Source organism: Myxocyprinus asiaticus, chromosome 23, assembly GCF_019703515.2.
Source record: "Myxocyprinus asiaticus isolate MX2 ecotype Aquarium Trade chromosome 23, UBuf_Myxa_2, whole genome shotgun sequence".
Lineage (NCBI taxonomy): Eukaryota > Metazoa > Chordata > Actinopteri > Cypriniformes > Catostomidae > Myxocyprinus > Myxocyprinus asiaticus.
This window is the reverse complement of record NC_059366.1, coordinates 23,322,577-23,343,548: the sequence shown is the minus strand read 5'-3', so window position 1 is coordinate 23,343,548 and position 20,972 is coordinate 23,322,577. Positions and strand designations below refer to the sequence as shown.

Genomic DNA, 20,972 nt, shown 5'->3' with positions numbered 1-20,972 from the left:
TGCATTTCTTTAGTCTTTCTAAAACATGTCTATATGCTTAATTTTATTATTATATAAAGATATAAATTTACAAGGAGTACAACAACGTATAAAATGGTATAGACACTGAATAACAGCTTTATTAAAACAAACAAACATATTTACTCATCCACTGCACAAGCGCATAATTGCAACCACAAGTACACATAAATAAACATTATCGGTCAGAGGTCTTTAGATGAATCAGAAAATAAACTGAACTAAATTGATTTGACTTGCATCACAATGAGATTTGCAAACAGTTTTATCAAAAAAAAAAAAAAAAGAGCTTTCTTCATCCTTATTAGAACATTTTGCAGATATATTCCAAGGTTACAGTTGTGCTGTGGAAATGACAAGTGCATTACTGTTGAGTCACTGTTAGCAAGTTGCTCTTTAGATACAAGCGCTGAAATGTCTGCACTAAATCTACTGCTTCACTTCAAACCTTGGAGACTCTGTGTCTCAAAGCAACTGATCTCCTTTGTCATGTTTTCTTACTCAATTATGTAATACCACTGAGGGCTTTTGACCTCAGAAAAATCCTTTACAATCTTTCTGTGATGAAAAAAAAAGAGCTGTATTTCCACTTGATTGAGATGAACAGTCTAATCCACTAGTTTGCACCTGAACAAAATCGGTCCAAGCAGAGGCTGCCAGATAAAGTGCCAAGTTATTCTCAATTAACATGTCCTGCTAATCAGTGATTGGCCACTGCAGGATTTGCTATATCCTCTCCGATGGACTGACTCCCAAAGCCACTGTCCTCTGTAGAATCTGTGAGAAAGGAAAAGGTGATAGGTGTGTTTTTTTTTTGCAATTTACTGCCCAAAGTTTGCATATAAAGACTTGTCTTATATTGGCAAGTTTCTCAGTGAAAGATTGATGTAACGGCGTTCACAATGATTTCACCACCATCTCTGTGTGTATACCTGTGCTCTGCTTGTCCTCTTTGAGTTGGCTGTCTCTTAGCAGTCTCACTCCTTCACTCACACCCAGTGACTGCAGCGCCTCCACCAGGCCGTCCACAGGACCACCACTCAACTGAGCACAAACATAAACATTTAAACCACTGTTTCCCAACAATTTTTCTGCCACTACACACTTTTTACAATTAAACAAATCCCATGGCACACCTCTATCCCACATAACCATCGTTGATAGTTTTCCTTTTCAAGAACTTCCATGTTTTCTGTCCATTTTAGTTCCGTGTTTACTCGTAATGTTTGAAATTCGGCTATGCAAAAAACGCAAGTCACGTAGGTACGGTAATGAGACCACAGGTGGCAAGAGTGCTAATTGGGTAATGAATAAAACACATTTGCATATTTTCTTATTTTTAGATTTGTTCTTGCAAATTAATTCTTGCAATGCCACAGCAAATATTGTTCTTTTTTATCTATTTAAATGGCTCCAGACTAACATTTAAGAGTGGTGGCACCGGTGTTAAATTCTACAAATGGTCGCACCAGCACTTGAGTTGGTCGCACCGGTCCATCTGAAAGAAAATGTGTTTTCTTTCACGGTTTCTTTATCAGGATCTTGATGATTAAAATACAGTCATCTGAAGACAAACAGAGCCTTTTTCTACAATCAGAGGGCATTAGAAAAGATTTTACACAGAAGGAAAGTTCCATTGTATCCATAGTTTTAACTGTGGCATTTGCAATAAGATCATAGTAACCAAAGGTATAAGTAAAACCATGATTAGCAGTAACCATAAAACAAATTACATTCTGAAATTAAATTGTATTCTCTCACTACTATATTGATAAGTTCATGGTAAATATTGTTTTAATATCTGTGATGTGTGGACTGAAACCTAAAATTTCTGTCTGTTCATTGTGCAGATTCTCCTTTATTCCTTTTCAGTGCTGTTTAGAATGGCCGTTTAATAAAATTTTAAACTAGTTTAATCATCGACACATTATGGGCTTTCATAGAGGTTTAAACAAATAATCAATGCCGAATTCGTGACCCAGCCCGTGCTTCTCGCAGCTCTGTTAATGATGATCTGCGCGGCTGAGCGCTCGAGACCGGTCCACGTGTAAATGCACATCACTGCGCTGATCTGTCCATTGAGCAGCGCTGACTGATCAGGGTAAAACTGTTTCCTCTCGCATTTGGAATGTTTGCCATTTTATATTTCTCATACGGAACAAAAAAAAGACAGAGCACAATCAGAGAGTCAGCCAACTTTGTAGTCGCACCAATGCGACCTCTTGCAAAGTTTAATCGAACTGTTAGGAAAAATGGTTGAAAAATTTTTCGATTTATTTTGTGAAATCTGATTATTTTCCACGGCACACCTGACAATCCTTAGTGGTTGGGAAACACTGACTTAAACCATTCCTATCTGAAGCTGACAGGCAGGCGGCTTAGAATTCAACAGCATTTCAACCTTTGCTACAATCCATTTTAAAAAAAATAAATAAATAAAAATAATAACAAATACATATATACATATATATATATATATATATATATATATATATACACACACATATATATATATATATATATATATATATATACATATATATATATATATATATATATATATATATATATATATATGAGAGAGAGAAAATTTTAGTGAAACAAAAGGCCAGAATGGAATTAAAATGTATAGTTCACCAAAAAAATGAAAATTCTCACACCCTTCTGCTGAACTCAAATGAAGATTTTTAGAAAAATTTCTCAGCTCTTTTGGTCCATACTGTACAATGCAAGTGAATGGGTGCCAAAATTTTGAAGCTACAAAAAAAAAAAAAAAAAATATATAAAAATAAAAAAAAATAAAAGTCAGCATAAAAGTAATCCATAAAATGCCAGTGGTTAAATCAACCTCTTCAGAAGTGATATGATAGGTGTGGTGAGAAACAGATCACTTTTACATTCTTCTTGTGTTTTTGGTGATTCTTGCATACCACCCCCTACTGGGCAGGGAGAAGAATTTAAAGCAAAAAATTACTTAAATATCGATCTGTTTCTCACCCACACCTATCATATCACTTCTGAAAATATGAATTTAAAACACTGGAGTCATACTGATTACTTTTATGATCCTTTAATGTGCTTTTTGGAGTGTCACATTTTGGCACCCATTCACTTGCATTGTATAGACCTACATATCTTAAATATTCTTTTAAAATCTTAATTTGTGTTCTGCAGAAGAAAGAAAGTCTTATACATCTGGGATTGCATGAGGGTGAGTACATGATGAGAGAATTTTCATTTTTGGGTGAACTATCCCTTTAATACTGAACAGTACAGCCTGCACACTGCCTACTTTTTCTTAAAAATAGTAGGCCTATGTCTAACAGAACACATTATGCAACAATAAATGGTTCAATCAGTAGTATCACATTTTGCATATTTAAAATGGTCAGTTATCATCTTGTAAATAAACTTCTGGGTATTCAGGAATCAAGAATATTTGCATATACATACTAAATACTATTTCTGCAGTATTTAGTATGGTAGCATGCTATTCAGAACAAAGTCCTAATAACAATATAATAGCAATTGCCAAAAAGTCTGAAGTGAAGAGTTTGAGACATAACATGAAATAGTCTTACCTGATAGTTCTCGAGAAGCTTCTGGCAGGGTGACGGACTCTCCTGGTACAGGTGAGTAAGTGTGAGCATGCCCAGTTTTTCTGCCAGCTCTCTCCAGGGTACATGGTCTTGAATGAGAATACTACACAGTTTTGTGAGCACCTCACTGTCCAAACCCTGGCTCACTGCAAGAAGGGCAATACAAATCAGTCTGAGCCCAAACTACTATATATGGCAGAAGCTATGGGTTTGTGAGAACATCGGCATATGCCTCATTACCTTCGTCTGTGCATATTTTGGTCCTCTTGGGGGAGTGTGAACTGGACTTGGGACCTTTTCTGCCATCTAATAGATCTCTAACCTGTGGAAGACAATGGTGTTACAAAAGGTTAAATCTATTGCATACAGTGTATTTACTTATTCATCCACCCCCAAAAACACACACTATCTGTTATTATGATATACAAAAACTGTTACGTATAAAACCTTTTGGCATTTGGCCAGGTCAAATGGTGTGTGCCCAGCAGCAGGTCTCTTGCGTGGGTTAAATGCACCTCTCTCAGATGATATCGACATGCACTGAACTTGCTGAACCACATCATCTTGAGGCTGCCTGTCGGAAACATTATTCATTTCATACTCCTCATCTTCATCAGAGGAAGACGAGCTGAAGAAAAGAGGCTCATCATTCTCCAAGCGTTTATCGGCACCTAGAAATTAAGACAAAGGGAGATGGTTAATCAAACTAATATCCGGTACTGGGTAGTAACGGATCACATGTAATATGTATTGTGTAATCAGGTTACAAAAATCAAATACTTATAATTAGATTAAATTACATTTTAAAATATTTTACTAAAATACTTTTTATGGATTACATACTAATCAAGCAATTGCAGTAAATTGTTCATAATTTATTGATCCCCCAATTATTTTTTTAAAATCTGAATTATTTTTAAATCACATTTTTCATACTACAAAAAATACAGTATATTCACTATAGAAAAATCCCCATGAATTTATTTCATTTGCATTACTTTTCCAGGCCTGGAAATTCCCTGATATTTCCAGGTTTACCATGACTGTGTTTACAAAGTCTATTAAATTTCATTTCAGGAAACAAAGACACTGACAGGCCTTGTTAAAATCACCTGTTGTGAATGTTATCAAGATATGCAAAATTAATGTGAATTTACATATATATATATATATATTACACACACACACACACACACACACAGTAAGTGCAGTATATATGCTTTATGGCTGTCATTGTGGTGCCTCCAGACCCTCACAGATATCCTTGTATTAAATTTAGAGGAAAGGAGGTCTCTTTGTTACCTGCAGCAATCAGCATGGAGCAGAGAGGTGGAGATCCCTGACTGACAGCAAAGTGAAGAGGACTGTTGCCTCCATAGGTACATGCATTCACGTCAGCTTTCAGCTGTAACAAAAATGACAAGACACAACCCGTTTTCCTGAATATGAAACATCTGTAATGTCTGTAGGCTAAAGAACAGTGCTAGCAACAGGTCATTTTACCTCAGTAATAAGACTACAGGCCACTTTTAAAAGGTTGTCCCTCACTGCCAGATGCAGTGCTGTGCAGCCACTTTTCTGCTCAGGCATGTTAATCTTTGCTCCAGCATTGACCAACAACTGAAGACAGTGCTCCCTGTCTTTCCTCACAGCAAGATGGACTGGATATTGACCTGAGAAAGGGAAGAAGATGGGGGAAAAAAAAAATCTCAGCATGCTATTGCCTCCATGTAATATTCTACATGCAATGTTTTAAAATGTTCACTGCAAAAAAACTTAGTATTTTTGCCTTGTTTTCTAGTAAAAATATCTAAACATCCTTAAAACAAGTTACATTTACAAGTGTTTTCAGAGAAATGTAACAAAATTGGGGTCTTTTCCCTTTTTTCCTACCCCATTGGTAAATAGTTATTTCTTGTTTTAAGCACAAGCCTCACTATATTTTGTTAGAACTCATACCATTTTACTTCTCAAATAAATGTATCTTGTTTTAGTCACCATGAATTCAAAATTGACAATTCTTATTTTCTTATTGGATGTTGTTATTTTTATTATAAATGCTTTCTGTGCACGTTATTAAAAAAAAAATAAAAAAAAATGGTTTGCCCTCTTAATATTTAATCAAAAACAAAAATGTGTTCAATCAAAACAGCAAATCGAACAGCACTTGTGTCAAGGCACTTCAGGGCGACTTTAAGGATGTTTACTGCAAAACAAGACCAAAAATACAGAGTAGAAAAATGAGTTTTTGCCGTGTTCAGTTTCAATAAGCATCTCTCACCTGAGAAGTCAGCGCAGTTTACTAGATGGGCATAGCGCTCTCCCAGCAGGCCTAAGACCACTTGTAGTAAGGTCTCATCACCAGTGTGAGCGGCCAGGTGAACTGCTGTCCGCCCGTCTCGGTCCAGCAGGCTCAGGTCTGCACCTGTTTTCATCAACATCTCAACTAACTTAGTTTGCTTTGTGATTACAGCCAGATGCAATGGAGTCTAGAGAGGGAAAGTAAAATAAGTGTTAGCATGTGATACCTGTAAAATAAACATTTATAATTTGATTGGGAGGATAAAAGAGTACTTTCACAGCAGATAGATGTCGAGTTACCTGACTGAGGTTATTGATTTTGTTGATGAACTTCTGCTGAGGCGTTTTCATCATGGCTTGAATGAGCTGTTGCACCACAACAGGTTGCTGGTGGATAATAGCAAGGTGTAGAGGCCTATAGGGAAATAAGTAAATGTATTCATTAAGACGCTTTAATCCAAAGCGATTTACAAATTGGGAAAATTACAAGGAATTCCTCATATATGAACACTAACTACTCAGTAATAAAGGTTTAAGAGGTAGCACACACATTGTATATTAAGTAACTGACTGGACATAGTACTTCAAGGCAGGGGTACCCACAACCTTTTTTGTTAGCTGTACCCCTATGATGCAAAGCATTTCCCTGATGTACCTTTTGAAATTAAGCAATACTGTAAATCTAAATTTCACAGTATCTTCACATGTAATAGTGTAATTTTTATACAATCATGTAAATGTTCTATTTTCATAGTTTTGATTTTATACATTTATTATTGAAAGTGGTACATTTTTATTCAATATAAATTTGCATTGACATTTCCATCACCTTCTCAACTATTACAAACCCCCAGTTGGGAAACCCTGCCTAATTCATAAAGGCTGTGTACATACTGAAAGGCAGAAATGTGAAAAACCCTTACGTGTCTCCGTTCTCATCTTGCACTCCACATAGATGTCTCTGCAGAAACACCAGGGGCCGTACATCCCCCGTGCTGCAGTATTCTAACAAAGCACGAGCAGTGCACTTTGCAGTCAAAGTGGCTGGAAACAATACAGGAAACATCATTGAGTGCATAAGCATCTAAAATCTGAATGACTTGTATACTTGTATGTTTCAGTTTCATGGCAGCTGAGAACTGGGTTAACTTACAGGGATAGTTCACCCAAAAACGAAAATTCTCTCATCATTAACTCACCCACATGCCATCTAAGATGTGTATGACTTTCTTCTGCAGAACACAACCAAAGAATTTTAGAAAAATATTTCAGCTCTGTAGGTCCATTCAATGCAAGTGAATGGTGGTCAGACCTTTGAAGCACCAAAAAGTATTATTTAAAGTAATCCATAAGACTCCAGTGGGTTTATCAATGTCTTCTGAAGCGATCCAACCGGTTTTGGGTGAGAACGAACCAAAATGTAACTCATTTTTCACTATACTGTAGATCTTGATAGCAGTCTCCTTGGCGATCATGATTTCAAGCTCGATTACACTTCCTATAGCACCATCTAGCTTGATAGAGCTTGAAATCAAGATCGTGCATACTGTAGATTATAACAGCAAGATGTTCTCACCCAAAATCATCTGGATCACTTCAAAAGTCATTGATTAATCCATAGGAGTCAAATGGATTACTTTAGTGTTGCCTTTAACTGCTTTTGGAGCTTCAAAGGTCTGGCCACTATTCACTTGCATTGTATGGACCTACAGAAATGAAATATTCTCCTAAAAATAAGAATGTGTTCTCAGGGTTCCCACTCTTTTTAAGGCACAATTTTCCAGGACATTTCATGCACGCAACAAGTGTAATATTTAAGCAAAAACACATGCGTCCATTTAAATCGAGCTTTTATTTTGGCGTTTCTGTTTGTTTTTGATGTTACTTTCTCACCTCCAGATAGGCAGTTTGCTCCATGCCCAGTGTGATTATTAATCCCCTTAAAGCTGTGATTTAATAAATACATAGTCTGTATGTGCTGTGCACTTCAGAGTGCTCTCTGTCTATGTCATCTCACACACACAAGAGCGCTCATGACGATTATGATGAGGTGTTTTCAGTGTATGAGCGGCCATCTCTACACATTCATTTTGAAATGCACATCACTTGCATATTATTTATTTATTCAATTAGAGACTTTAGTTTAATTATCACACCAGGACATAAATTTTAATTTGATTAATTGTACATTCAAACATTCATTTTCATCCAAATATGTCATATTCCATGACATTCTACACTTTATTGCTAATGCCATTTTTATGACTAGATTCCTTTTTTTCCGCATACTACATGTGGTAACTGCGGTATAAGCTGACTCCGATCGTTGAATTATTTAAAATTAATTCACATCCCGAAGTATTAAGGCCAAATCACCATGCTGCCACCACAGTGTGAATTAATAATTATTATTTATTTTATTTTTTAAATCAGTGGTCCGACTGTCATTGTCTAAAATGTATAATTCACAGGGGTGCAAACTCATGAGGGTCGAAAAGGTGAGACAATCACTGCTTCACAGACATGTTTTCTGGGGAATAAGCTAAAAGCACCAATTTAAGCTATTTTAATGATTCAAGTATAGCAAATAATCTGAATAATTGTGCAGAATTAGCTGCACAAATAAAGGGTATTTTGTTGTGGCTTGCTTCGGTTTCACAAATTTGTTCAGTTTAATTAATTGACTAGTTTAGTGGCCACTTCTGGAGATGCCACTAGGTGGTAACAAATGAGTGTCTTATGTGCAATGAGCAAGTCATTGAATCATTTTGAGATGTTCACGACCAAAATCTGCCAAGAGACTTTAAACTTTAAAATTTAAACTTTATAAGAACAAAGCACATGTACTGTATAATTTTTCTACAGAATTTAAAATGCTAAGTATGACGTTTATCAGAAAAGACAACAGTAATAGCCTAACAATAATCATTTTCAGTTTCAATAATGTCCTTTCATCATTGTAAAGGGAATTTCACATGAGTTGAGTCGAGGTGTCAACGCTCCGCTCAACGCCAGCGTCAAGTGCCGCTTTGCCCTTACACATAACGAGCACTGCAGAAAGCGTCACGGAGGAGTGAATTTACGGGCTTAACATGCAAGAAGAGAACTCGTTTATGTTTAGGTCTTAGCGTTTTCTTTTTCTTGGTAAATGTAATTACTGTAGTTCAATAACTGGAGTCTCTGGATATTTAAAAACAATAAGGTAATAATGAATTAAAATAAATTAAATATCTCTTCATATATTTGGACAGTTTAAAAATATTTCTTGTAGCTTTGTACTTTCAAAGACATAATTTGTGAAGCAAAAACGTGTGTGAAAAACACTTTGGTGTGAAGTTTGAGCCAAGGTTGCACTGACACGTCACTTCCTACACTTCAATGTTTCGGCAGCACTGACGCGAGTCATGTGAAGGCCCCTCAACGTGTATAAAAATCAGTCACTTTTATGCATTAATAGCTCTTCCGCCCTTTTATCTCCATGAAGAACAAGGTAGACTCACATGCCGATGCTGAAGTAAACAAACAACATGCCCCTCTCATTCAGTCGGTCGGTACATATACTAGGTTATTCAGTTTGTTTATGAATGAGAAGTTTCACGAGTGCCACTTCTCACTGTGAACGTGCTGCTGTAACCAATCAAGCTATCTGCCTCGGTTGGCCCGCGATTGCCAAGCACACGATTGGCCTCTGCTATAATCAATCACAAGGGTGTAAGCACCCTTAATTGGAGCTTCAATGATGTTGTTTTACAATGCGCAGCAGCCGGTAGTGACAACGACACAAATTTGTGTATTTGACTCCTATTCCGAGTCCCGGTCTTTACCATGTTTTTGTACATGTAACGATAACCTTGCTAGTAACACAGTCAAACCGTTTTATTATACGAACATTTTTTCCAGGAAAAATAATTATTTTCCAGGGCATTTAGGTATTTTTCTAATTTTCCATGTCATTTCCATGACTGTAAAACTGCATTGCAAAATTTCAGGTTTTCCAGAATGCGTGGGAACCCTGGTTCTGCAGAACAAAGAGTTATACACATCCAGGATGGCGTAAGGGTGAGTAAATGATGAGAGATTTTTCATTTTTGGGTGAAGTAACACTTTAAAGATTGTGTAGTTTAAAGATCAGACAATATTTTAGATTTGGGTACCAATTTGTGTTTCCTGATACTTACCAATCTGAATGAGCTGCTGTTGCATTGGAGAACCAGGCTGGGTTTGTGTGTTTGTTGGCTGATTGGGAGATCTATCCATCTGTGGAGTGGAGCCTGACATCTGTGCCCCTCCCCCAAATCCACCACATCCACCAACATAAAACCCTGAACTATCCATTGTATGGTTATATTGAAAACCTATAGGCATAATTCAAATTTAAATGTTTGAACAACAGAATATTTATACTGATTTAATTAGTACAATCCATATGTAGAGTCTCTCACTTCCTCCCATTCCACCTCCTCCTGTTCCAGCTCCAGGACCTCCAAAGCCCCCTGCTCCTCCTTGAGGTCCTCCCCGCCAGTGATCATAGGGTTGAGGAAGGGCCTTCAACCTCTTCCTCTGAACCTCTTCTTTGTCTAGGAGGAAAAAAAGAACTCACATGTTAATAACATGAAGCCATCAAGTCCAACAGATCTACCATGGTATAACCAGAATAGCAAACTCTCCAAAGGTTGACACTTTTCTACTGTTGAAGAATGAAGACATTGAATGCAACATGAAATGTAGCAACATGTACTGTATATTAGGCTTAGAGTTAATTCTGTTGTTTCAGAATAGTATATACAGTCATGAGGATTGATGTTTTGGTCACCACTACTAACCTTGATTGTGTGGAATATATGTGAACTGCTTGGGTTCACTGCAGTCACCACCCTTCTTCCTCTTTAGTTGCAGGAACACTGTGACAGGGCGTGTGATATCTGTGCAGCGGTATGGTGGTGTCTTAAACACGATTGCATACTAAGAGATGAAAAAGAATATTAGGGTTGATGTTTTTAAAAGGCTTAATTGCATCCAATGGCCAGTGTGACTGACCTAATAAGGAAAATCAATTATACAAGGATTGAGAATCATATAGCTTGTAACTCACCTGTTTGTGAACATCAGTGGGAGAGAAGTCTCCAAATGCCTCCCATCCTCCATCCTCTTCCTCCTCATAAAAACGGATGTCAATATCATCTGGAAATTAACAAATATAAATGTAATTTGATGTAAATAAAAGTTTGTGAAGATCTGCAAATCTTTTTGGACGTTGGAACATGAGAATAACCTTTTTGAACTTTATCACAGAGAAGAAAGACCTCTTCTCCTCCCAGCACTGATCCAGAGGTTTTATCCATGCGGGAAATCTTCAGATTGGATGCATTTGGTGATTCTAGATAAAGAGTTTTCACTTTAGTTAAAATAAGAACATTGCATTTGCCTTTCTTTGCTTCATTCCAATTTTAATAATCAGCACAGTTGCATTGGCTTAAACTTTGTAAATACAGTAGTCTTAAATCATTGTAGATTTATAAAACTGCAAGTAAAACAATACAGATAGTGGCTGCATGAAATATATAGACAAACTTCTTTAATGGTATAATATTTACAATATAATTATATTCATAACGATTAGGGAAAAAGAGAAAACAATTATATGTTATGATAAATCACTGTAGATCTAAAACTGCTAATAAACAATACAGATTGTGGCTGCATAAAATATATAGACAAACTTCTATAACTATATACAATTTAATTATATTCATAACAATTAGAAAAAGAGAAAACAATTATATGGTATGCCTATACTCCTGAAATAGGGTGACACTGTAATATTTTTACAATTTATTCCGGTCCTGTACAATTACCCCATAGGCTTCCCTTGTAATTACATGAGAAGTCAAAATTATTTTCTGCGGAAATAGACAGCATGCTACTGACATTCCTTTAAGGCATTTAATTAATTTACAATCTCTTTCATTTACCAACGTGTATCCTACTTAAGTAATAGTTGCCTAAATTAGCAAGTTAAAATGTATTTTTTCAATACATAGAAAAATTCCTCTCTTACTTACAGTATGGAAAAAGTATTTCATTTTGTTTTTCTTTTAAATCACAGTGCCTAATGAAATTGGTTTCTTTTGGTAACCAGATTTGACTGTTTCTTCCCCTCCAAACTTCAAGACTGACCTCAGTTTGTGGTAGATGTGCAAGTCTTTTTCCTTTTTTTTTTTTACATGAATTCCATTCATTCTCATATGACTATGACATATGGGAGGACTTACTACTATCATAGATGGGGTTGGAGACAACAGGCTTTAGGGCTCTGGTGAAACCCCCATTGCTGTCCTGAAGATAAGCTGTAAATTTTAATCTTACGATGTTTAGATCCATGATTTTGCCCAGTTCCTTGGCCTCTTGAAAAATAGCCTGTTCCTCTGCATCTGTATGATTTCACAGGGCAGTGAAAAAGGGTAAAACATCATAAGTGCAGATGGAAAATAGATAATTCAATAATTCAGTTTGATAATTAAATCACTGTCTTACCAGTAAACTTATATCCAGGCTCTTTCATTCTTCGCTTCTCTTCTCTTAACCTTTTTGTTAACACTTCAGCCACACCTCTCTTAGTGACATGGAGAATGCCTAAATTGCTGAATCTAGTCAAAGAGGATGCCAGAATTAGTGACGGACCATGTTATGGCTAAGCTGATCCTTGGACATTCAGAGATTATCGCCATTGGCTGATTACCGGCGTGCCAAATCGGCCAATTAACAAAAGTGGTCATTCATATCGGCTGACAGTTCAAAGTCAACCGATAGCCTTGTCAATTAAGTTCATTTAATTAATTCCTGAATTCAAACTCTTTAAGTGAATTTGGTGTAAAATAAGAGTTTGTTTCATTTAAGAAATGTACTTTCATTTCATTTGATAACATCGAAGTGTGGTGTGTATATATCGTTATTATGGCAGTTATCGGCTACTGAAAATCCCATAATGGTCGGGATGAATAAAGATTCCACTGATTTACAGTAAGCACATACAATCATATGACTCAAATCAAAATCACATGATGATAGACTTAATATGCCTTACGCAATTCACTTCAATCATAATAAGGAAAGAGAACATATGACAATGATCATTAGAAGTTGAGTAAAGGGTATTTGACTCACTGTGCTGTGAGATCATTGGGCCCCACATCAATGGTACATATACCGCTGTCGTTACACTGGCGTCCCACAAGGCTGTGTGCATGGACACGAGGGGGGTCTGTGTGCGTCACTAACTGTACTTCTACACGAGCATGGCCCACATAGTTTGACACCTTTAGAGGGAGAAAAGCATCTGAGTGTTATGTCTAAATATGCTGGGCTGTTTATCATAGATACATTATCATTTCATATTCACTGAATGGCAAAGACCATGTAACATAACCAACCTTGACTGTGGGATATGTCCTTCGGTTTCTCTCACTGGAGGCACCAGGCAAGCCTCCATGGGATGGGCCCTCACATTCATAACGAAATCTGAATCCCCTCTGCAACACACATTATCATTACATAACATCTTACAGATAAACCATGACTTTGGGGGAATTCCAGTGCAAAATTTCTGGAATTATCCCAAGTCATCTGCAAAGTAAATACAGCATGGCTCTTTACAATGACATTTGTGATGAGTTTTTACATTCAAAATGACTAAATGAAATACACACATTTTAGATTTTAACATTAATATTTTAATCCAAAAAACCTAAATACCTATGGCACTCTTGTTATATTAAAAAGCTTATATTATCTCATGGCTGTATACATTTTTTAAACATAATTTTTGTATACAGTCATGTATCAATAAAGGTTTTCTAATTAAACATGAGTGCTGTGGGTGTTTTACGTTTCGGGACTATTTTGAACCCTTGACCATAGATTCTACATGCCTTAAATCTACACCCCAATTTTGTAGCACTCTTTACTTTTGTAAAGTAAGTATTAATATTTTAATGTTGACAGTCGTCAAAAACAGAGTGGAGACTTATGTGAACACACCTGCTTTGGTTCCTCAATTATCTGCAGGTAAGGTCCATGAACTGAAATATAGAAAACCCACATAGCAAACTAAATAAACAACAAAAGCAAACCATCAATAAAATAAATCAATACGGCAAGACATATAAGCACATTGTTAACTTACCTGTCTCTGGCACATAGGGTTCAGTTTTGACCTCAAACGGTGATTGTATATATGGGAGGCCCACCATAAACTGTAAAGACTGAAGATGCCATATGCAAACTGTTGGTAGTGTTATAATAGGCTATATATTTGTATGTGTAAAGGCAAATTAAAGTCAAATCTTTAGCATACTGTACAGTGCAATGTGATCGAAAACAAAAACAGCTATAAATTGTCACTCTAAACCATAAAGATTAAATGTAACAGAAATCTCAATATTATGTGGCTCACCTCACTGTCAAACTTCATTGCATACTGTGTATCATCCATCCTGTAATGTTGAAGAAGCAGAGAAAACGTATTAAGACCGTCTCACTCAGAAGAAAGCTTTCAACTCCAAAAAGCCTAAGTAGCAAGCAAGCTGTTGTCGTACAGTCGCCATGCTGAATCAAAACACACTGTTAGATACAACTGAGCTGCAAGCCCCTTCAGATACAATTAATTTCCCCTGTTTTTCCCCCACAGCAGTATTCTGACAGGAAGGTGTAGACTTGGCCTACCAGACAAACAAAATGCAGAGGAAGAAAGACTCTCAGTTTTACACAAAGGACCTGCACAGTCCGTTTCACTTTCAGTGTCAGAACAAGGATGTGTGCATCGTTTTTTTTCTCCCTCCCTCCTGTATTGCTCACTTGCTTGCGCTACTTCCAGGAAGTACAGCAATGAAAAAAAAACAGAGGAAAGCCCCCAGAATACCAGCTCACTGCTGCCACAGATGTCAAATCCTGAGAAATGCAGGTACATGCATATTCTCACCCTGACATCAAGAATTCCCATTTCTGAATTTCCTCAACTTTCCACAGGCTTTTTTTCTTTGATTCCCCTAATCTTCCTTTAAGGTACTTTTAAAGAAAATTCTTATTCCTATTCCTTTTTTTTCTTCAAGATTTATCGCAAAATCTCTGACTTGTGATTCAAAGAATGACATGCATAAAGAAATCCACCTGTGAGCGATTTACTATAATGAATGCATTTCTAGTTAAAAGAGTAACCGAATTAGTCAGATATCTACATAGTGCTGTCAATACACATGCCATGCGAACAGCCCAAAAATATGGGAAATGCCCCTATCCGGTGGCCCACAGATACTTCCACTCTAAACCAAACTGGAAATTCTCATGAAGATCTCTGAATAATATAATTAATTTTATTTACTTGTTCACTAGGATAAAATATGAAATAGACATTAGAAGTAACTATGCTTTATTTGATGATATTCCAGTGTTGTTAATATTGGTTATCCATGGCTTGGATTGCACAAAATGTTTTCTTCAACTGTTACTGACAGGAAAGAGGAAGTTTCTTACTGTTCAGGCTAAGCTTTACCCCCCCTCCCCCTCCCCCCCATGGGACAAGTGGAAGACTAAACTATGTATTTACTTCTGAGGTGTCAGAGCTCTTATGTGGCACTAGGATGAGTGAAACTGCAAATCCTGACGTCACTTTAAAGAGTAAACTCCTCTGGATCACAACCACATCCTGTCCTTCTTCTGTGAAATGATAGCATCTTAACTTCTGGCAAACAACCTCAAAATCCACAAGAAAAAAAATGAATAACGGCTTCATCAGGCTAAAGGAGTTTCATAAACAGAAGCAATCTCAGGCAACACAAGTTTGCACTAGTTGAAGGCTAACCACAAAAAACACTCATGCCTTTCAAAAACCCCATTGCATTTTCCTCCATGTTTGAAAAATGACAACAACAACAAAAAAAAATCTGACTTTGACTGTAACTTCTTGGTATGCATGTGCTGATATGTAATTATTCACTGACTACTATAATGAAGCTACCATGGACTAATGGTACCTGTAATATCATCTTACTGGAAACATTTTGAATCTAATAATGCAAATACAATTAAATGTTTTCAAGAGACTAATGCAAGCTTCAGCAAAATGCACAAAACAAAATCTTCCAGCTAGTGGCATACTGCATGCTGAAACCAGCTAAAATTCCATAAGTAACACGTAATCATGTCAAACCTTTAGGAGTATTTTGAAGTAGGCACAGTCTCTGTCTGTGAGCCAACTGAGCTGCCAGCCAATACACCAAGTTTGTCTACATTATTAGCAGCTCACTAGATTTTAAGACACAGACACAGTGGATGAAAATGTACCTGAGTGCTCCTGCCATTCTGTGTGCTGCAGGGTCATCCGAACCGACTCTGGACTCTCAATCTGAAATTAATGGAAATTTTAAGAGCAACAGTGTTTGTTGGGGTTGTGATTCCCCTGTTGTACAGTTGTAACTCGGCTCCAAAAAGTACATCTGACTTTTGACGGGACTTTCCCGCAGACTCGCACGAACAGCACCAAAACACACGGGACAAACCTTACATGTTCAACCGATAACTTAATTTTCGTAAACCAGGTTTATGTTTTATCATTCATTTGCATAAATATACACGAGGGTAACCGTCATCCCGTATAAACCGAGCTAACATTTTTTGGTTCCCAGAACGTTCTGAGAACGTTGGTTTATAGTTATAAAAATGAACCTAAAGAGAACGTCCATAGAACGTTCGGAATTGGTTCCCAAAAATAACTAAATGGGAACCAATTGCTAACGTTAACAGCGGAACGTTCTGTGTTTGCTGGGAATATCGTAATGTCATAATTATGTTTTACAACATTTTTACTATGCACTATTCAGATATGTCATTACTTTAAAATATTTCCACAGGCCTCTACTAATCTAAGACTTGCATATCACAAAAACGTTCATATGATAATATTGTTACACATAATACATATCAAACTTACCTTGGATAGCTGTGATGTTTGATATAAATCTCGTGCAGTTTCTATTTATCGTCGGCGACTATAAACGATTGCTAAAATTTTAGCAAAAGTCTAACAAAACGTAAACGAAAATATACTATCCATCAAGGAAACGTATGTTCTAGCTTCATTCAGTATTTACTCTCAAAACAACTTCACGCAACTGTACGCGTTCATGAATTGAACAGCTCTGGTCCTGGAAAGCCCCTGACTCTAGGGGAATTCCGCTATCACGCGATGCCCTGGAAGAAGTTTGATTGGTGTCACAGCCTCTCTAGCAAGTCAGTCCACTGTCGGCCATCTTTGGAATGCTCTCGGGAGACTATTTCCAGTCATGCCAGTGCAGCTCCAATCTACTTGAATACAGAAAGACTAAAATCTCAAAAACGGTTGGTCAAGATTACGATCAAAGAACATATTTCAAATCAGAAATAAAATATGACAATACTGGCATCATAAATTGTGATTCTTAACCTCATATTACGTTAAAAAAAACACGAATTTTCCCGGGTTTTATAGCTAACGCGCATGCGCATTCTAGAGTTGATTGACAGATGATGTCTGTATCTAAAAGGTGATTGGCTCTTTTAACTGTAAGGCGGGACTTCCTTTTTACTTCCGTTGAATGTTGAGCTTGGTGTTTGGAGGAACATGATTTGCATATGCTTAAAAACTTCCGCTCAGATATCAAATACTAATATTCTAACTAAATGATAATAAAAATAAAAAATAAAAAAAATCCTAAAAAGCTTATTGACAAGTTCAAGACTATGATCTGTTAACAAGGTCTTGTTTGAACTTGCATAAAAATACATATATGGTAAAAATACGAAGTTATTGCCAGATTTATTATAACTTGCATAACAAACTACACCACAGATCACTTTAATTCTAAATACCATACTTTAATTTGAGAGGAGGAGCTCTATTAGCTCTGCTAACAAACAAACAAACAAACAAAACAAAAAAACAGCTACAACCTGGTTCGCTGGTCTTAGCTAGTTTAAGCTGGTCTTGGATATTTAAAGCTGGTGCTCAGTTGGTTTAGCTTGGAGGCCAGCTGTTCTCCCAACCTGACCAGTCAAAAATACAATACATCAGAATACAACTTTATTGTCAACCGTAGTTGAAATTTGTCTTTGACCTCACCTGCAACATTTATGACAAACATTAAAGATAAATACAATAAAGTTTGTAAAAACAGTAATAAAATTAATACTAATGTCTGTCTGTCACCTGAGGGTAATAAATTAATAAATACAAATAATACTTTCAGGCAAATACCTCAGGCAAAAACAAACTTAAGAAAATGAAAACAATTAGTTAGTAGTACAGTGAACAAACAAACACAGGTGTAGTACAGGGTCAGCAGCAAAGCCGTGCCCCCAGTAGTTATTAGAATGGCCAAAATGGCCTCTAAAACCAGCCAACTGACCAGACTGACTGGGCGACCAGCTAAGACCAGCAAGTAAGCTTAGGCTTGTTTAAGTTTTTTTTTTTTTTTTCAGGGAGAGCTGCCTTAAAACAAAATTTCAACCTTAAATTTACATTTTGGAGCTCAGTACTTCTGGCTTATAATTTACATAAGTAATATTTGTTCCTGGATCAACAAAGGATGTTGTTTCAAGAACATATCATACAGGTAGTTCTATCACGTTGCCCCGTTTAACCACTGTCGAAGAAAATGCAGAGCATAACCTGAAAGATACATGGATAATTTTCATGTCTCTAGTGAGCTGAAGTCTAATAATAAAAAGTTCTGAATGATAGGAATGCTGTTCTCATCACACTGGAAATGGCTTCGGACGGTCAGAAAAAATGTGTTCTTTATGGTTGTCAACATGGAACTGATCCTGTTAGCTACTACCTGGATGAACCGCACCTCTGATGCAAGGGCTAGGGACAAATAGGGACAAGCATAAGAGATCAAGATACAAATAAAGGGAGATTCTGATGGAGAAGTAAAAGGGGAAGTACCTCACCTATGGTCTTATGCAGCTTTTCTGGAGGAGTGTTCAGAAGTATCTTCTGCACAAGAGCAGGAGGGACATGCACACAGATCTCTCACAGTTAAAACAACTGGCCTAGAAAGACATATTATGAGGGTTTAACAAGAGAGAGAACAGACCGAGAAGGGATCTGCTAACTGGCTAACATCGGTTGTACTCTACTAATGCAGTATTAACAATATAAATGCGTTAGCTCTGAAATAAGTTTCATACAATTTGCATTTAAATTTTTTTAAAGCGCAGCTTGAAGGAATAGTTCACCCAAAAATGAAAATTCTCTCATCATTTACTCACCCTCATACCATCCTAGATGAGTATGACTTTCTGTCTTCTGCAGAACACAAATGAAGATTTTAGAAGAACATTTCACCTCTGTAGGTCCACACAATAACTTTGAAGCTCCAAAAAAGCACATAAAGGCAGCATAAAAGTAATTCATAAGACTCCATGGGTTTAATCCATGTCTTCTTAAGCAATCCAATTGATTTTGGATGAGAACAAACCATACAATAACTCCTTTGCGATCATGATTTCAAGCTTGATTACACTTCCTTGCACCATCTAGCACTCTGCACATGAGTCAAGCACTAGGAAATATAATCAATCTTGAAATCATGATCATGCCTAGAGACTGCACTGGCAAGATGTACAGTGAAAAAGGAGTTATATGTTTGGTCTGTCCTCACTCAAAACTGATTGATTGCTTCAGAAGACATGGATTAAACCACTGGAGTTTTATGGATTACTTGTATGCCTTTAAGCCTTTTACGCCAAACTGCCTTTATGTGCTTTTTGGAGCTTCAAAGTTTTGGTTACCATTCACTTCTTCATTTCTGCAGAAGAAAGAAAGTCACACATCTGGGGTGGCATGAGGGTGAGTAAATGATTAGAAAATGTTCATTTTTAAGTGAACTATTGCTTTAAATGTCTGATATTTTGGGGGGCCAGTCCCACTCAATATTTTCAGAAGTTTGAATTTACTTGTTTACATATCAATGTATGACACCCTATAAGAGATCCACAAACAGACCTAAAGTAGCGCCACACTCCTGTGTGTGGCAGGCAGGGGTAACGGTCTATAGATCCCGTTCTCATCAGTTTGCAGCTCTACAGAGCACTGCCCACATCCAATGAAAGTGCCATCACCAGAGACTATATCCAGGATCCTCTCCAAGGGTGTGTTACCATCTATTAATAATGAGTCTTCCTGGGATGGACTGCTCTGGAACTGAAATGCAGTGATTTTAACTCTCAGCTCTACATCACCTAATGAGTACACAAAAAGGAGAGTATCAGTGAAACCATGATTAATTTTACTAGACGTTTACATTTTTAGTGTCACCAAACAATCCTCACCATCTTGCCATCTGAGAATTTTCATTTTTGGGTGAACTATCCCTTTAAAGGAATGAATCTCATCGCATTAAATAATATGATCAAACCAAGTGGCATTTGCAAACAAATTATGCTAAAATGTTCAGAGCTAACTTCACTTTAATTACAATTTTTGCAATTACTTTTAACCAAAGGTTCCCAAAGTTATTTATTTTTTGAATGTCATTTCCCTCAAATTTGCACGTCCTAAGAGAGTAAGCACAGGTGAAGTTTAACACTTAAACTGATGTAATTTCCGCGACACTAGCGCCACCCAACGGAAATGCAAAAATAAACTTTGTTTTCAAAACAGCTTTCTGAATACGCCCCCTGTCTGCCGTTGGTCAAACAAAGAGATAGTTTATTTTGAACAACCCGCTTAGCCCCGCCCCAACAACGTTACTCAACCAACGGCTTGAGTTGGGGACGGGGCTAAGCGGGCTGTTCAAAATAAACATACATTTAGAGACAAAGTGTTTACAGTTTTCAAGAAAATTAACCTATGAATGGCTTACTTATAGTTTTCTCTGCATATTAAGATGAGATATAAGAAAGTATTTTAAGACTGAAAATGTTACATACTTTAATGGGCATGTTCTATTAAGTTTGACAACCAGAAAGTGTTCATGTATGTTTAGTCTTTATTATGAACAGTATATATGTTATTTT

The 20,972-nt window shown here is 36.8% G+C and overlaps 1 protein-coding gene and 1 long non-coding RNA gene across 3 annotated transcripts; both read right to left on the bottom strand.

The window, feature by feature from the left end:
- Positions 1-87: 87 nt before the first annotated feature.
- LOC127413769 (nuclear factor NF-kappa-B p100 subunit-like) lies at positions 88-17,220 on the bottom strand. Of its 2 annotated transcripts, XM_051651201.1 has the most exons (24): positions 16,903-17,220; positions 16,257-16,317; positions 14,371-14,410; positions 14,101-14,179; positions 13,956-13,996; positions 13,349-13,447; positions 13,083-13,234; positions 12,453-12,565; positions 12,191-12,349; positions 11,191-11,295; positions 11,011-11,099; positions 10,742-10,880; positions 10,361-10,495; positions 10,097-10,273; positions 6,842-6,962; positions 6,219-6,333; positions 5,899-6,106; positions 5,121-5,290; positions 4,920-5,022; positions 4,065-4,288; positions 3,858-3,939; positions 3,600-3,763; positions 951-1,062; positions 88-795 (listed from the first exon to the last, which is right to left on the bottom strand). In XM_051651201.1, the coding sequence occupies exons 2-24, from the start codon at positions 16,271-16,273 to the stop codon at positions 719-721; spliced, it is 2,721 nt and encodes a 906-aa protein (XP_051507161.1). In that variant the 5' UTR covers positions 16,274-16,317; positions 16,903-17,220; the 3' UTR covers positions 88-718. The 2 variants fall into 2 exon arrangements, with proteins under 2 accessions (XP_051507161.1, XP_051507162.1); XM_051651202.1 differs by lacking the exons at positions 16,257-16,317; positions 16,903-17,220 and adding an exon at positions 14,640-14,750.
- A 1,273-nt stretch (positions 17,221-18,493) lies between these two features.
- On the bottom strand, positions 18,494-20,111 carry LOC127413771 (uncharacterized). The gene is made up of 3 exons (XR_007892699.1): positions 19,960-20,111; positions 18,903-19,004; positions 18,494-18,816 (listed from the first exon to the last, which is right to left on the bottom strand). It is a non-coding gene; the product is annotated as an uncharacterized LOC127413771 (long non-coding RNA).
- Positions 20,112-20,972: the final 861 nt, after the last annotated feature.

Excerpts from the sequence above, each read along its gene's own strand:
- LOC127413769 (XM_051651201.1), bottom strand. Across the intron at positions 10,881-11,010 it reads CCACTGATGTTCACAAACAG|TATGCAATCGTGTTTAAGAC; the intron begins GTGAGTTACAAG and ends TTCATCTCTTAG. Across the intron at positions 796-950 it reads AGAGGACAAGCAGAGCACAG|ATTCTACAGAGGACAGTGGC; the intron begins GTATACACACAG and ends CCTTTCTCACAG.